The following is a 17,803-nucleotide window of genomic DNA, read 5'->3' as shown; positions in this document are numbered from 1 at the left end:
TTTCAATTGATCAGAATGAAATTGTTCCCGTGACAGTGAAACACATTAGGTCCACTCTTCAGTTTCAAATGGAAAAATTCATTGGACAATTCACAGAGTATAGAATTCGCGCTCTGCATCAGTGAAAAGTCACTCGAACTTGATTAACTCGACCGGTGCTCTACTCTTCGAGTGCAATTTCACTGCGCGCGCGATCTAAAGAACAATTCAATCGCGTTGCCGCGTTATCGGGAGGCCCGTGCACATAAGAAATTCGCGGGGAGACGGGGTGGTTCACTGCGGTGTACAAACGCGCGTGTCGTGTGCGCGCAAAGCGGGTCGTATTAATGTACGCCACGTAATGCATCGTGTGTAAACGCACGTATGAATTGCAATGTGTGCCACATACGCTCCGTGACTTACACGAGAACGGGCTCGTACATGCTGTAACAATGTTCAAAGTCAACACAGGTGAGTTATAGAGTCGGCGCGGCTCTATACACGTACAAGCGAAAACACGAAGTAATATCGCGCGGGGTGGATTTATGCCGGCACACTGGCGGCTTACCTATACTTCTCGGCATAATCCCGCGAATGTCCGCGGTGTGTAATTCAAGCGAGATATGCATGTGTATACATATACATGTACGTCTATTATCGTCAAAAAGCGACCTACATTCGAGAGAATGCGAATCCGCGGAAATCTAATAACGAACTTGGATATCTAACACACTGAGAGAAAAAATATCTTAAAATTCGTAAATATTTATGACTACTGATAGTGCATATTTGGCTGAAATCTAAATTCTTTTATCTAAATAGAATAAATGTTTTTTTTTCATGAAAAACTAAAATTTCCTGAAGATTTTAAGGAAATATATATTTTCTTATTTGAACAATATTTTATATTAGTGTAAGTAAATATGCAGTTAGTATACTTATCAAGTAAATATTTATTATCTCTTAAGTATTTTTTCCCTCAATGCAGTAACTTGGACGTTTCTACCGTAGAATGAACAAATCGGCATGTCTCTCACTCCTTCTTGCTTGTTTTTCTTCTTTCTTTTGGAAACGAGAGATTTTTTATAAATATATCTTTCTGACTGACCATGTTGCGTGTCTGAACTTTGTACAGCAGCATCTTTTGACACACACGCACATATATATATATATGAAAAAAAAGTAAAAGGACGGTCTAAAAATATTCAAACTGGAGAGAATATTAATTATAATTTTCCCGTAATAAAGAGCGCTTTTAAAATACACAGCACTCGTCACTTCGTTAGAGCAGCCGTCATGGGTCCCCGTTACAATAATAGCGTTACATTAATAGCGTATTAATCCCAACAAAGAATATTATACTGCCCATTATGTTAATAAATGGCGCAGAAACACATAGCGGCGTGTCCGCTGTTTCGAGAGTATAACGATATTAACGACGGCATAAAGACCACTATGTACGCACGCACACAAGTCGCCTCGGGTGTGCTTTATGGGTGCTCGCACGGGAAGGAAAACCAGCCGCGAGTGTGTTGTGTGTAAAATCACACCTCGCTCGTACTTCAGCCTCGAGTGCTGTTCGCCGCATTATGCGCGTCCATAAATTCCGCTGCCGGAATGCACGAGAAACGCAGGTGCGCGAACGGATGTTCTCTCTGATGTTAGCGCAGCGTTGCGAAAGTATAAACATTCAACACTGATATTAATTAAGCCGGTTATTAAAACCAAATTAAGCGAATTGACAATCATGTACACCGCAACACGTAACTGTGCATTTTTACATTCTTTTTTTCGTAGTCCTTTGCGCCCATCTTGAAAATTCAATGTTATTTTGATAGAGTTACTTTAATAGAGACATATTAGATACGTGTAAGTAGCATTATTTCAGAAGTTTGATTTGAAAGTAGTTTCAGCGGGAAAATAATTTTTTAAATCTTCTTACGCAACGTTAGAAAATTGATGCAGAAATGAATGCGATTTTCTTCAAAGACAAGCTATCACCGAGTAGCTCGAAAAGTGTTCTACACTGAGAGAAAAAATATCTAAGAAATAGTAAATTATATATATATTTATTCAATGGGATATATATTAATGACTAATACTAAAATATATGAATATTTTTTAAATAAGAGAATATATATTTTTTAATTAACCTTAAGAAAATCTTATCCACACGACAGTTAAAGTTAAACTTTTCCGTTTACGGAAAAATATGGAGATACAAATTGGAGTGAGAATCGTTCCGCAAGAGGTCGCATTTTCGCGATGTATCACCGGCGCTTTCGCGTTCGACGCTATCGATGTCCACTTAACATCCAAGATAAAGATAACGACGAGCGAGAATACTCGGTGTCGGGTGATTGAAAAAGCTCACGCGAGAGAATATCGACGCTCCGACGCCCATCGAGAGACACACCGGCAGCGGCTTTCCTTCCTTCCTTCTTTCTTTCTTTCGTCGCGAATACGCGCACAGCGGCAACTTTGTTCGCCGGGCCCATTGAACACAGGCCCATTCACGAGCGGAACTCGCAGGAAGAGGCTCGGCCACAGAGGGGAATATGTTAATCCGCGGCGCGAGAGCGCGACGTTAACATCTCGGGCGCAACGAGCGCGCGCGCGTATCGCCGAACAGCTGCTGGCTCCTCCTTGAATACAACGTGCAACCCTGTATCGCGTAACACCGCGAGTATCGATCCCGCCGCGAGGCAACAGTTTGCCTCGAAATAATGCCGATACACGGATGCGAAAAGATTAATCTACTCGTGGCACACGCGAGAGAGACGAACGAGCGCAGAACATTTCGTGGGATCCAAATTTCCCAGATAAATTTATAGGCTCCAATTGGCTGATCTATGTGGAGTCATATGTACAGCAATGCATAAAACAAGGAGAATACGTGGAATCGGTTAATCAGAAGTTTGTAACTTGCGATTCTCTAAAGCCCATTCTACAATGGCAGTAAAAAGTAGGAAGTAAGAGTAAGAAATTGACCAATCCCAGTCGAATATGAGAAGAATAATTAATCATAATTGGTCAATTTCTTACTCTTATTTCCTATTTTTTACTGCTTACTGCCATTGTAGAATGGGCTTTAGAGAATCGCAAGTTACAAATTTCTGACTACCGATTCTACGTATTCCCCTTGTTTTATGTATTGTTGTACGTATGATCCCACATAGATCAACTAATGGAAAGATCCGAGCGAATTGTGTGATCCGCCGAATGTTTCCCCAAAGATTCTTACTGCTTTTTATTTTATATCAAAGTTTAAGACAACATACGGAACACGCACGCACACACACACACACACACACACACACACACACACACACACACACACACCTCTTTTCGGGTGTCCATACTTTATAATTAAAAATATTCAAAAAGAGTAAACTTCGTGTTTTCTTTTTTTTCATTTTGTAATCTGTTGCATTTAATAGTTAGTTTAAAAGAAATGTCCTCTATGTAATTCCATAAAAGTATACCGATTTTATGTACTTAAAAAAGAAAAAGTGGGAATTTTTCCACGATATTTCTATCCTGATTATGTGCAATCATTTATTGTCTACACGGAAAGAAAAGTTACATTTGATCATTAACCAAATGTCTAGTAAAATATAAATAAACCAAAAATTCTAGTAAAAGTTACCAGTTTGAGTCAACAAGATTTCTAATTACTTATTAGAACTTACAATTGTTCAAGCCAACCAGAAATCTTGTTAACTTGCATAGAATTCTGGTAACTTCAGTCGGGGTTTTTGGTTCGTTCATATTTTACCAGACATTTGATTAATCCAACCAAACTTTCTTCCGTATGTTCCAATGTTTGTGAATAGAGAGCTCATGATTGAGATAGGAACGGGATTCCCGATTGGTGCCATAGTGGGATAAGTTATTTTGGGACAAATTGGGCCATTCTGACTGGAATGTCTGCTGTTTCTGGAAAATTTTTGGGAAAGACGCTCGTGTGATCGTTAAGTGTTTGATTTGTATTATTAGAAGTTGAACATGACGGAGAGTTCATCGGGATCTGGCAAAGAAATCGAGTGATGTACGATGAAACATGACTCGAGTCATTTAATTCCCAAGCGAATAAGCATACGTTATGACTCAAACCGTTTAAGTTCTACTAAGCAAACCGAAACACACTTAATTAGTGGGCTGACTCATTGCCCGACGGTTGTAAATTCGTATCATTTAAGTTCAAGCGACTCCGTAGCTGGATAGGGTGAACTTCTCGTGAAGGAAAAACCAAGCGACTGATTAGTTGAGATCAACATTAAACTTAGCCATTTTTAATAAAAGAAATTGAGATAATGTCGGCAATAATGGGGAAAAAAATGAAATAAGCAAAAATAACAAATTTCAGAAGTACAACAAAATATAAGATGTCTATTTTTCTTAATATTTATCGTAAATTTAAGGAAACAAAAAATAACGCGAAAGTATGTTTGAATACAATAAGTTTGAACACAAGTTTTAATTTTTTGGTCTCGACTTGTTATTTTAAGAAATTAGATAGATAGATAAATTTATTGCGTACTCTGGAAAAAAATTTCCTTAAAAATATTGATGTTATTTCAATAGAAAAATATCAGGTGTAAACAATATTTCAAAAGTCTGATTTAAACAGTGACTTTAACGGGAAAGAATTTAGAAAATGTATTATAGACAATTATGAAAAATTGATGGAAATTCTGTTTTTGCTGTCTTCCCTTAAGATAAATAAACTATCATTAGACAACTTCTAAAGGACTCTATAGATATGAATAAAGTTAATTAAATATTTTATTTTTATATGCCGTATCCTCAAGCATACCCCAGAATCTCTAGGAGAGTTATATAATATAAAGAGGATGTGGCTAAAAAAGAAAAAAGCTCGACAAACTTTCGCAAGCCTCTAAATACAAATCTGAACACCGTCTTAAGTTTCACCGAGAAACCAATGAAAATCACTTCACACAATAATATCGTCGGGATTCTCGAGATAAATGTGGAACCTCACAAGTGGTACATACGATGAAGAGGAAGCGTGGGAAAATATTTCCGGCGATCAGGTCGCAGCTGACCGGTGAGCGCTCGCAGCAAATTAGCATTTCCGCGAGGAGGTCGCAGCGCGACTCAAAGAACGCAGGCGGCTTCACCGGACGCCTCATTGTGCCCCATTGTGTCACCGATTCATTCCCATCGTATTCTTTGCGCGCATTCCTCGCCCCGTTTTCCAAGGGAGGAGTCGCTCAATTTTCGGTTTCGAGGTTGGACATTCTTTTTATCACGCCGCGGCACGAAATCCGCCTAATTACGCGCGCGCACGCACGAGCCGAATGAATCATCCTCTTGGCGCTGCACAATAAACCGTATTTCCTCTGGACGCAATTCTTTTACGGTCTCGCTATAAAACGCGCGCAGTACGTAATAATTGTGTCAACGTTTCCGCTACAGTGGCGTAATTTTTATAATTAGGCCGATGCTTTTAATCCTTTGAGTCCCGATCTTTTTATGTCGGAAATTTAGCATTATTTCAACAGAGGGATATCAAAGAGGTGTAAATAAATTTTCTAAAGTTTCACTTGGAAAGTGGTCCCCGCAAAAAAAGATTACAAAATTTTGTTATGAAAAATTAGAAAAATTGATGAAAATTTAATTGTTCTTTTTTTTAATATAAATAATTTATCACTAGACATTTCCAAAGGCGCTCTATCTGAACATCATAGATGAATCAAAATATTTTTATTATCAGAGATGTATGCGCCTCTCTTAAAAATATCAAAGAGAGAGTAAATAGAGCTTCCAAAGTTTAATATGAAAAGTGGTTGCAGCAGGAACAAATTAAAAAATGTTATTATATGAAGGATTAGAAAAATTGATGAAAATTAGATTGTTACTTTTTTCAAGATAATTAAATTATTCCTAGATAACTCCAAAAGCGCTTTATTGAACGTCACAGATAAATCAATCGGAACATTTTTATTGTTAGAGATATGTTGTATGCCAAGTCTCCTCAAGGATACACTGAGACTCAAAGCGTTAACAGTATAAACTCATTAACGCGACGCTTGTATCGTTTACACTTCTTCTTCGCCAATTTTGAAATTTTATATCTCGCCAATGCTAAAATGAGCTTGTTTGATCCGAAGAGTTTATCAGCGACCAACAAAATCTCTATTGAAAGCTGTTACATAATTAAGTCGTATTTAATTATTATAATTAGTAATTGCACGCACGCACGCTCACGGAAATAGTCGATATGTTAACGAACAACCACGCATAGGGAGATGCGTAATCTCGCTTCAACAATAGAATACCCCTTCCCCTTCAAATGATAATCAGTACATGTAGTACGAGAGAGCGCCAAAGCGATTATACTTACTTCATTTGTTTCACGATGGTGCTCTTGCCGGACTCGCCCGCTCCTGAAAAACAGAAAAGAGGTATCAGTAATTGCGCGCAATTAATCGCGCGATTACGCGTATCGCCGAATTACACTACGAGATGAACTTTGCGCGATGCGCAACGCGAGAATCGAGCTTCTCGCTCTCAGTTTTGCTGCAGATGCAGACCAACTTTGTTTTGCGAAACTCGCGATTCTCACGGAATCGCGCGACAACGTCTGACACTGAACGCTGCGAGAATCGAAAAGTCGCGACAAACGGGAGCCGCAGCTCGTGAAATCGTCGTCGGAAAAGATCTCTCGCTGAATTTAAAACGTCGGAAAGCGTGTCGGCTGATGCCGCAGCGATGAGTCATCCCGTGAATCGAATTCGTGTTTTCATTGAGCGATGCAAGAGGAAAGGAGGTACCCATGATCTCCTGGAGACTCCAGGCGTTAACCCTTTGCGATGCAAATGATTTTCGATTTTTCTTCGGGAGTTCTGTGGAAATTAATTTAATTTACTTCGCGATGATGTCGCGAAGTTTGCGTTTGTCTCAATATTTCAGTACTGAACTGATGCAACGGCACACTTACAGCAACATATTAAGGACATCCATAAGTAATCAAGTATTTCACAAAACGAAACCCAATTGAAGGTGTGTAGACGAAGCTTTTGTGCTTTCATAAATAATATAAACGCGGAGGCTTGAATAATTTAACGAATGAAAGATCGGTTTATAGAATCGATCAGGACGTCGAAGTAAACTCGACGTAGGGCCGCAAAAAGTTTATCCATCATTGACAAACAGCAAAGACACTTCATGTTCGCGAAAATCAAATTGATGAGCGCATGGGAACAACTGGCGTAATCGCGAAATATGCCAGTAGCTCTAGCCGGATACGCCGCTCCGTGCCGGCGGAACTCGCTTTTTCCTGCTTCCCTTCATCGCACCTTCACCCAATCGCCACTCTCCTCCGACGTCTCTAACCATTTCGAAAGCACTTTCAGCGTAAGTGCAGCCGTTTATAATAGCCACTCACGGCTAGAGCCGTTTAATATCGACTGGATACACGCGCGATATCTCAAGTGCGCGCCCTATAGGCTGAAAGAAGAAAGAGTCATCTCGAGACACCGACGATGATCCTCGTCGCGCCCTCGTTGAAGCAAAAACACCCGGAATAGAGCTAAACGAGTTGCAAATTCGTCCCGGAGCACCGGAAACCATCGACCGACACGCTCTGGAGCCTCCGTTGGTTGGCTGGCTGACGTGACGTCATGTTCCAGTCCCTCTCTCCCTCTCCCTCCCTCTGTCGAATTCTATTCTTTTTATATTACGTTCCGCTCCAGCGAAATAGAACAGACTCTAAAATAGGATGCCCGGCAAAATAGAACGCGTTCTCGACGCCACGATGAAACAGGATGAAATAGACTCTAGTTTCACGCGCTGCTTAGCTCTCTCTCTGGTTGGAACGCGGCTCAAACCTTGTAATGCCGCCGGTAATCCTTGTCAGACTCCGTCTCTGACTACGGCAACTCTAGCTAGATATCTAACTAGAGCTCACTACGCCGTGTCAATTGCGTATACCCACACGCATACACGCAGTGTCGTTTTAATGCACTTTCGCGCTTCGGCATTCACCGGTTTTCGGCATTCTCGACGACGACGAGCAGCGGTGTCGTACCACTGAATATTCCACATCGCGTCTCACGGTCGTTCGCTCTCCTTTATTTATCAAGATCGTTCGCAGTTACGATACATATTTTAGACAGGACGCGCCCAACCGGGAAAACACCCAGATAGACTTGCCTGATTGTCCCAACGTGAAACAATCGATAATGGAGACTGCTCTCTACAATGCTCTCTAATTACACTCATGGAGCACATGCGCTGTATCCAATTAATCATATAATTTATATCATTGCAGTGACGCGAATTTTTTGTTATATTGACGTGACAATAAATTCTGGGCAAAAAATATTCGTGAAATTTTTGTATTATGATGATTATATGATGTCTTGAGGAGAGAGAGAGAGTGATTATTTAATATTTTAATGATATTTTAATAGGAAAAGCACTATAAGAGTCTAAGTGTCAGTCGCATTTATTTACATCATTATACATTATATTTTATTGGAACGTCTCACACACTAAAGGAAAAATATCTAAAATAATCACAATATATATAAAATAATCTAAAATATCATACTAAAATGAAAAATATTGACGATATATTCACTGACATTTAAATTCTTTTGTTTAAATAAAATAACGATTGCTTTTATGAAAGGCAACGATTTTAGAAAAATATATATTTTCTCATTTGAAAAAAACGTTTTCTCTGAATATAAAAATATATGTATATTAGTGCAAGTAAATACATTAATAAATATATAATTTTTTTATTTTTAGATATTTTTTTTTTTTACACAGTGCACAATAAAGCAGTTTTATTGCGCCTGAATATGGTTGCATCCCGCATAAAAATGTTTTTGGCATTTAATCGGGATCCAACCGAAAATAATTTCTCAAAATAATTATGGATTCCGATTAGAAATATAATATTTTAAATATGCGATTTTCTGGTTTTAAACATACGATATGTGATAAGAAATCCAAAGTTTTCTCAATATTTTTATTTTACGTTAAAACGTATTAAAACGTATTGACTTTCCAGATAATTTAATTATTCAGCAAAATTCTGGAAGTATTTTAAAAATATTTCATTTTTTTATATATTATTCTATTGAATACAATAGTTGATATAAAAATGGGATTCTCTGTCTGATACCGACATTATGGACTGAAGAAAACGCAAATTTCTATAGTATTTCTGTTCAGATTATAGACAGAGAATCCAGGTTTGGAATATCTAATTGCTATCGTAGGATAACCATTTGGGAACAAAATTGTTTTTATCAGTCAGAATCTATGCTACATATCTGCGAAAATTTTTAGAAATTTCTACGCGTAATACAATGATCGGAAAACTTCGCTAATATATAATATGTGCGTGCGTACAATAAATAATAAATAGATGCGACCAACGTTTACAATTAAGCTTTCATCGTTCTTCTAACAAAATTGGTTCCGAGTAGCTTCTGACAATTCCTTTCACATTTCCGTTCATATTTCTGTTATTCCATATGCGATAAGTACTGAGTGCCGTGTGAGCATGCTGAAATAACGAATATAATCTCTGCATATCAACTGGCAAAGTTGCTGCCAAAGTTGCTGCCAAATTCGTTCTGTCTATCTAGAGGCGTTTAAAGCGGAACTGGTAGAGATGTTAACGACGTTCTCGTGTATCTCGTGTTCGCGCTTCCGGCACAAAAGGGAGAGCTTACGTATTAATACGTACGCTGCGGCAATGTTTTAATATAACTTAGAGAGCCGCATCTCTCCCGCGCGTTCTCTCGCGATAAATGTCAGCCGCCATTCTATGCGTTCTACGTTCATCGTTCCCCGTTTGCAGGAGAGAGAGAGAAAGAAGGGGAGGGAAGAGGAGAAAGAGAGAGAGCTTAGAACTGCACGATCGTATCTATTTTCACATCCGAGCGGAGAATGCAAGTCGATGCGCGATGATGTACACAGTGCGCGCACTGTATCCATCGTTATTTCCTGCAGCTGCCTAGCTTACGACCACCACAGCAGCCCTGACGGCATCCTCCCTTCTTCCTCCTCCTTCTCCTCCTCCTCCTCCTCCTCGTCCTCCTACATTCACCTGCTCTAACTGCGCGTACAACTCGAAGCTACCTTTATCCATCGCGTACGATAAAAGTTGAACGTGGCGATAATTTAGATAAATTTGAGTGCAGGAGACAAAAGATACTGTTTGCGCGTATAAGCCGCGCCAATATCGATTCGCCGCACCATCCAGAAGATCAGCCGTGCGAATTCACAAAAATGCCACGCAAATCGAGTCAAATTGAACGTAATATCGCTGACATTCGTGATGCGGAGTTTACGAAGAAAAGAACTTGCAGTAAAAATTATTACGGGGTTTTTTAGCCAAAAAGCACGTCGACATTCTGCTTTAATTTATTGTACTTTAGTTTCAATTTACAACAAAGATTATCTTCTTGATAATAGTCTTAAAATAAAGTCACTAAACATTTTAGAAGATCTCATTATCGTGTAACTCAAAAGAGAAGAATTTATCCCTTTTACAAGAATATTATAAAATTTGGTCGACAAAAAAATTGGTCCAATTCTATGTAAGCAAGCCGAATTTTTCTTTTAATTTCATATTCTTGATTGAAATGCTCCCTGGTATTCAGGATGCATTTTGAATAAATTTAGTACTTATGTGTGATGAATTTATTATAGATATATAAGCTTATGAGATATTTGAAACACGATTTGTTTGAATGCAGTATATATTTTTCTTTATATGAAAGTTTGTTCCAACATTATTAGACTGTTAGTTTACTGACAATCTAACACTATTAGAATACATGATATAACTGAACAGAATTTATATAAAAAATAATTATAATATTCTCCCCATATTCACTTATAAGGAACACTAGGCAACTCAAAAATTCAAAAAATTCTGAAACTTTGTGTGCAAGTAGAGTAGTTCATTCGTAACACAAAACTATTTTTTGTTCGTGCGTAATTACAGTTTTAGAAGGTAAAACACCCCTTTGAGAAAAATCGTTTTTTTTTTCTTTTGAAGCGAATATCGTCGAAACTATAAGAGATAGAAAAAATTTCCCAAAGTAAAAATTGAATGATTTCAAGAGTACTTTAGAACTATAATAAAAAATTTGTTTAATTATTTATTTATTGTATACTCCTCAACCCACTCCTACTTTTAAAAAAAATTTTTATTATAGTTCTAAAGTATTCTTCTAAAAAATCATTCAATTTTTACTTTGGAAAATTTTTTTCTATCTCTTATAGTTTCGATGATATTCGCTTCAAAAGAAAAAATCGATTTTTTCAAAGGGATGTTTCATCCCCTAAAACTATAATTCCGCACGAACAAAAAATAGTTTTGTATTACGGATGAACTACTCCACTTGCAAACACAAAGTTTCAGAATTTTTTGAATTTTTTATTTGCCTAGTGTTCCTTGTCAGTCCCGCGGATGTCTTACTTATCGATAGATCGAAGGCGACACTCCCATCAACGTGACGCAACGATCTTGACTTTGAATACGAATGTCGCAATGTGAGTGTGAATCAAAAACTGTCGGCCAAGATAGAATATAGCAACTACATGAGACACGTGACTGAAAGCGAATGAAACTGGTCGAAAATTTTTTATATTGTTCATATCGAATGAGATCTATCGACAGATAGATCAATAGATTGATTACTAAAACGGCCAGCCAGACCCGTTTTTAATTACGCGTTCCTCGTGAGTGTCAAAATCTTGGCTGATCTGGATTATAGACAATAAGAAGAAGAAGATCACAACCGTTAGTTAATCAAGAAAGTGCAATCATGATAAAAAAGTAACATTTATTTTTTTAATATTATTTTAACAGCTTAATGTTTTGTCACTGAAGAGAGTTATTCGCTTACGTGTCGTAAATCAAATTACGTGTCTAATTAAATTAAATTTTTAGTAACTATCAATTTATCGAATGACAAAACACCCGTAGAAATTTGAAGATTTATGTTAAATCGAGCAAACGTGGCACGTTCTTTTCCATGTCACGCGCGCGCGCGCATACACACACACATACACATAGTATTTAAATGTGCGTTTAATGCATGCGTGATTATTTATAGCCAACGTAAATTTCACGTGAACGTCTCGTTCGATGAACTTCCACAGGTCGAAGGTCGTCCGTAGGTTAAATTTACGCAGCTAATTATTACGGCTGATAAAACCGAGTGCGCGTCAATGTCGATAACGAATATGCGAGTGAGTGCATATAAGTGTAGATTGTGTGTTTTTTATTAAATGCGAATTAACAATAAAATGGGAGACTATGTAGGGGGATTCCTCGGCAAAGAAACGGGCGAAGATGTTGACAGTTGCGAATTATCGCGCCTCTGAAATTTCGCATGCAAAAGGAAAAACCGTTCGAGATGTAAAAGAGAGGCGAGGATAAAATACGCTGCGCGTAAATCCGCTCGCAACGCTGGTAAGTGAAATAATCGTACGACGAGAGCGCGTCGCAATAAAAGCTCATCCGCGTATTCAACAGTTGCGCCGGTCATCTAATTTTCGTCGTCATTCAATTATCAATTTCAATCATTAGTTAATTCGCGGACGAGCGCGTCACAATGCCGCGCACACGCCGAGGGTTACGTTGGATGTGTCCTAATTTATGATATTCAATGAACAGAGACAGTTTGCATTCGCGCTTAATTTTTCGACAAAATCCCTCCGGTCGATCGAACATTGTGAAATTGACATTTTTCGAGCGCGTTCCCGTACAATTCTAAACGTTGCTCCGTAATTCCGTACACAATTCTGTGCAATATTCTATACAATTCTATATAATTAAATAACAATCGTGAATGATAATTAGACAATGACGCGAATCAGATAACAAGCATTAAATACACAGCGCGAGGAAGCACTCCACTCTAATTATGTTGATTTACGACCTTTGACTTTCTAGCATTTCGGCCGGCTTTAAGTGCAAATACACCGACGGCCTTTGCCATTCAGTCAATGTTACATGAGCACACGCACCGCAACGCTAGATATAGTTCTTAACCTCTCATGTCTGGTTCCAAAACGCAAATTCCCAAGTGGAATGAGAGGCTCACCCCAGAGAATAACGTGTGACATCAAAATTCAGTAAATAAACATATCGTGTGTTATCATTTTTTATCATGGTGTTCATTGTTATTTATATCGATATAGAATATTTTCAGCAAAATAATAATCAAAACTTTTGCGGCAGAATTATCCCAAAAAATAATTTGTAGGATGAGCGATTCATCTTGCTTGGGAGCCGAAAGATTAAGTACACAAGTACGCACGCCTGCGAAACTTTCAAACCTTCCCGAAACAAACAATTCTAACATCAACTGAAGTGAGTATTGATAGATAAATGAAATAATTTAAACAAAAAGATTTGTTTTCTCCACTTTCCGTGGAAAAATTGTAAGTACATTATTCGAGCTGCACTGCGACATCAGAACTATTTTTTCTGCAATATTTTCAGTCTTTAACGATATCAGGAGATCGTTCACGCGAATTGATATTCTCCTGCTTGTGCCAAATACAGCAAGAGAAAAACATCTAAAAACTAAGAAATATTTATTCGACGGGTACATATTTACTCTCATACTAATATATACAGAGTGTCCCGAACCTCCATGATGACCTTTGATGAGAACGTAGAACGGATTGAGGTGAGCAAGAAAGTCCTGTGCCGTTTTGCGATATTCGTAATAATAGTCGAGATATTAATTAAAAAAGATTAGTGAATGATTACGCGCGATATGGTAGATGAGCTGCAGTGGGGCCGTCTGCCGTTGTATACTTATATATTAAGTCAAACTGAACAAAAAAGTTCTCTACCATTTTGCAAATGACCACATAGATTTTTAAATATTAAAGAAAATTGTTACATATATGATTGTATACCATAATGCATAAATTTTCTTTAATATTTAAAAATCTATGTGGTCATTTGCAAAATGGTAGAGAACTTTTTTGTTCAGTTTGACTTAATATGTAAGTATACAACGGCAGACGGTCCCACTGCAGCTTATCTACCATATCGCGCGTAATCATTCACTAATCTTTTTTAATTAATATCTCGACTATTATTACGAATATCGCAAAACGGCACAGGACTTTCTTGCTCACCTCAATCCGTTCTACGTTCTCACCAAGGGTCATCATGGAGGTTCGGGACATCCTGTATACATATATTTATTTTGAAAATAAATTTCTTTCAAATGGACAAAGATATATTTCCCTAAAACTGTTTTTGTAACTGTTTGGTAACTGTTTTTCATGAAAGTTATTGTTTACCATATTTAAATGAACAAATTTAGATTTAAATTAATATCATTAATACCCCATTGAACAAATATTTTTCCATTTTTCAGATATTTTTCCTCTCGATGCGTAAACACACAATTTCAACTGCAGTAAATAAAAAAAACTTATACTGAGAGAAAAATACTTGGAAATTTATTTGCGGGATATCGAATTTATTTCACAGAAACTTTATTTCATTTCCTAAAAATAAATTTTATCTTATAGAAATGAATTTTATAACTTACAAATAAATTTTCAAATATTTTTATCTTAGAGTGCAGAACGATAAAAATGAAAGATATTAAGAAGAAACGTTTCTTTCGCGATTCACAGCGAGAGTGGAAAGAGGAGGGGGATAGATGGACGACTTTTTCTCGCTTTTCACGCGCATTTTTAACGCTCTGCATAATGACACGTTACGTATACCGTGACAAAAGACCGGCGTCTCGGTCTCGCTGACATTTAACGCCATGCGGCGATGCAGTAGCAGCAGCAGTGCTCCTGCATCGCCTTGAAATATACGCAACGACGTTTCGTATTTCGTTCGCAACGCCGCCAGGGCCACCGTTAATCGGATGAAAATACTCGGCGGCGATTTGCTTGCGCGCGCATGTTCGCGCGTACGTTCCAATGACGTCACTGGTTACACCAATAAACAGGACCCACATTTCGCTGGAAAATCGTATCTTCGTCAGCGCTCCGCCATGCGCGCTTCGACGAGGCGGATTCGCGATTTTTAGGACACGGCGCGAGGAGTACGGCATCGCAAGACGAAGAGCTTCCGGCGTGTACGACGCTAAAAACGCTCTCGAGGCGCTTTAACGACGATACTCCTCACGAGAGGACATTGCGTGACTGTTAAATCCGAAGTTAAGTTATCCTCGCGTTATCTGTTACTTGACGGGGTTTGGCCTAGAAAAAAAAGAGAAATTAAAAAGCTGGATCGACGGTTCTGGGACGCCGGGTGTGTGTCCTGGTGTCTCTCGCGAGACGGCAAACGCGGCCGGAGAAGCGAGAAAGTAAATTGAAAACGCGCGAAGCAATTAGCGCACCGGAAGATAAGCGGAGACAATGTACGCCGATGCGGCGCTTTTATGCCACCCACGCGCTGATTTTGTTTTAATTATAGCGCGGAGCGAACGGATGGAGAATTTTTCATCAAGACTCCGATCGAGTTAGAGGCGCAATTAACGGTGGCATCCGCGGGGCGTGGATGAGAATTTGACGATGGAAGATAACTTGATTCGAAATGGGGACGCGTGACGCACGACATCGTCGTTCATATCGACGCATTATACTCTTCAAGGCCTGCATTAATAGTTATTACTTGAAACTCGTCCTTTAAGTGAAATACTCAGATTTCGACTCAGAGTTAGACGAGAGTTCTCCAGCTGAGTGATTGCAAATATAAATGTCATATAATTCAAGTAAAAAATTTGGGTCTCACTCTGAATGCAAATCTGAGAGCCGTATGAATAGTCGTTACTTGAAACCTGCCTCAGATGAGATACTCAGATTTGAATTTAGAATTAGATGTGAATCTTTCAGCTGAATCACGATTGCAAATGTAATGTCGCATGTATTGGGTGATTCAAGTAGAAAACTCAAACCTAACTCTAAATTTATATCTGTATCTCAATTTGTATCTCAAGTGAAACAGATTTCAAGTAATGACTATTAATACAGGTCTGAGTATCTCACGTGAGACAAGTGTCAAGTGATAACTATTGATATGAGCCTAAATTCAAATCTGAATATCTCATCTGAAACAAATTTCAAGTGATGAATATAAATATGAGCCTGAGTTTCTTTTATAGTGAAATCTCACTCAAAACGAGTAAAAATTCACTGCAAGCAAACGTGAAAATATTGTCACTTGGAATCGTAAAAGTGAAAGCGTGGAGTGAATTTTGACTTTATGCGGGTAAGTGTTTCAACCGATTCAAGTGAATTTGTTTCTGTGACTGTAAAATACATCGAATTCATTCCTCAATTCCGAGCGAAAATATCCATTTTGATTCTTCTATTCAATTCCTAGTAAAGCATCAGCTCTATATGAGTGAAAAATATCTCAAATTTGAATTACACACTCAATTGTTATTCTACTTTTCAAGCTAAATTACAATTCAATGAATTCAGAGAGCACTTTGCAAATTTTTTGGAGTGAAATCTCGCTAAAATTGATAAAAATTCATTCAAAACGATAATGAATATATTGTCACATAGTATCTGTCTGCTTTTGGAGTGAAATTTCATTTCGAAAAATTTCAAGACTAAAATATCTCACATTCGAATGATATTCGGTTATTTTATTCTATTTTACAAGTAAAATTTCAATTCAATAAATTCAGAGAGCACTCCAAACATTTTTTTTTAATGAAATTCATTCAAAACTAGTAAAAGCCTACTTGAAATCATACTTACGAGATACGACGCGTCGTTAATCGACGCGTGATGATTCGTGCGTAAACACGGCAATTATGAATGAGTCTCGGATTTTGCGACCGTATGTCGAATTACGTGTCTGTGCCTATCTAATCGTCGTCACTCCGTTACGCAATTACTATCTTGCGAGCACTAACCGATTTATACGATTTATTGAAATGTATGATCGACGATGTAATGGGCTTCTAATATCAGTGAACCGAGCTGCTTAGCTGTTACGCTTTTCTACAATTTTCTCACAGAAATTCATCAAAACATATGCAGCCATTCCATCGTATTTCGCGTTAATTAATTAATTTTATTTATTTAGCTTTATTACAAGCAAAAGGCGAGGCACCCGCGAAGAGGCGGCTTTAATTGTCCAAATAAGACGTGTTATACAATAAAACGACAAAGGAAATATAATCGATGTTAATAAGAACGTTAATGACGAGTAGAAAACAACCGAGGCGAAGAACACGTGGTTTTGATTCCTTAAAAAAAAATTTCACTATCCCTGAGTTATCCTCGCGCATGTCGCGTGCTCGAGAAGAAATCTCACGAAAGACTTTTCACGTCAACCGGAAATCTCGTGGTTCCTTATCCCCTGCGCTTTGAGAAACGCGACAACACATGGCGACAGCATGCATGCCTTGATAACGCACATGTCTCTGGCATCCGACAAATATATCGAAAGAGCAAGGGCGAGAGTGTCTCTGATTTATTTTTTCAACTCTGTCTGCGACAATCACCGTCACGTCATTCAATGTGAACGAAAATATCTGTAGCGCGCATGATATCACGCGCAACAACAGAGGAGCGAAATTGCACTCTCACAATGAACATTTCGCTCATCAAAAGTCCCATATAAAGTGTCTTGTTTCCGCGAATACAGCAAATTTCCCTAAATATGCGTGCCTCCATTATTTAGTATCCGAAAATTCGCGATGGATCACGCGAAACGTTAGAAAACTGATTTCGAAGCATAATTAGAGAGAGAGAGAGAGAGAGAGAGAGAGAGAGAGAGAGAGAGAGAGAGAGAGAGAGAGAGAGAGAGAGAGAG

General features: G+C 38.2%; 1 protein-coding gene across 1 annotated transcript in view; it reads right to left on the bottom strand.

Annotated features, from left to right (window-relative positions):
• The window catches only part of LOC116844586 (guanine nucleotide-binding protein G(o) subunit alpha), a 47,136-nt gene that overhangs the window by 18,204 nt on the left and 11,129 nt on the right, over positions 1–17,803 (bottom strand). Inside the window, exon 3 of the mRNA XM_032816336.1 lies at positions 6,350–6,392. Coding sequence (XP_032672227.1) covers positions 6,350–6,392 — 43 coding nt within the window. The remainder of the gene's footprint in view (positions 1–6,349; positions 6,393–17,803) is intronic.

Source organism: Odontomachus brunneus, unplaced genomic scaffold (genome assembly GCF_010583005.1).
Source record: "Odontomachus brunneus isolate Ranch 3 - 2012 unplaced genomic scaffold, Obru_v1 Obru_scaffold_042, whole genome shotgun sequence".
NCBI classification, from domain to species: domain Eukaryota; kingdom Metazoa; phylum Arthropoda; class Insecta; order Hymenoptera; family Formicidae; genus Odontomachus; species Odontomachus brunneus.
This window is presented reverse-complemented; position numbering and strand designations above follow the sequence as displayed.